The sequence below is a fragment of the Apaloderma vittatum genome, unplaced genomic scaffold (genome assembly GCF_000703405.1).
Source record: "Apaloderma vittatum isolate BGI_N311 unplaced genomic scaffold, ASM70340v1 scaffold27617, whole genome shotgun sequence".
Lineage (NCBI taxonomy): Eukaryota > Metazoa > Chordata > Aves > Trogoniformes > Trogonidae > Apaloderma > Apaloderma vittatum.
In genome coordinates this window covers 650-900 of record NW_009724959.1, presented here as the reverse complement: position 1 = coordinate 900, position 251 = coordinate 650, and the positions used below count along the sequence as shown (strand labels likewise).

At 65.3% G+C, this 251-nt stretch overlaps 1 protein-coding gene across 1 annotated transcript in view; it reads left to right on the top strand.

Moving 5' to 3' along the window:
* LOC104276431 (PCTP-like protein) overlaps nt 1-251 on the top strand; it is a gene marked incomplete at its 3' end in the record, with an annotated part of 1,448 nt that overhangs the window by 553 nt on the left and 644 nt on the right. The window contains exon 2 of the mRNA XM_009872736.1: nt 80-197. Within this exon, the coding sequence (XP_009871038.1) occupies nt 80-197 (118 nt within the window). The remainder of the gene's footprint in view (nt 1-79; nt 198-251) is intronic.

The window sequence follows — 251 nt, the reverse complement described above, 5'->3', positions numbered from 1 at the left end:
GGAGCTGAGTGGGGGTTCGGGGCCCCCCCTGTCCCCCATCCTGCCACCGACCTGTGTGTGGCCCCCCTCCCCACTGCAGAAGTACCCCCCTCGGAAGGACATGGTGCGGGCGGTCTCCATCCAGACAGGCTACCTGATCGAGGGGACGGGAGCCCAGAGCTGCACCATCACCTACCTGGCACAGGTGGACCCCAAAGGTAAGGGGACACCCTCTCCCTCCTCTCCTCGAGGATGATCACCCTCTGTTTGAG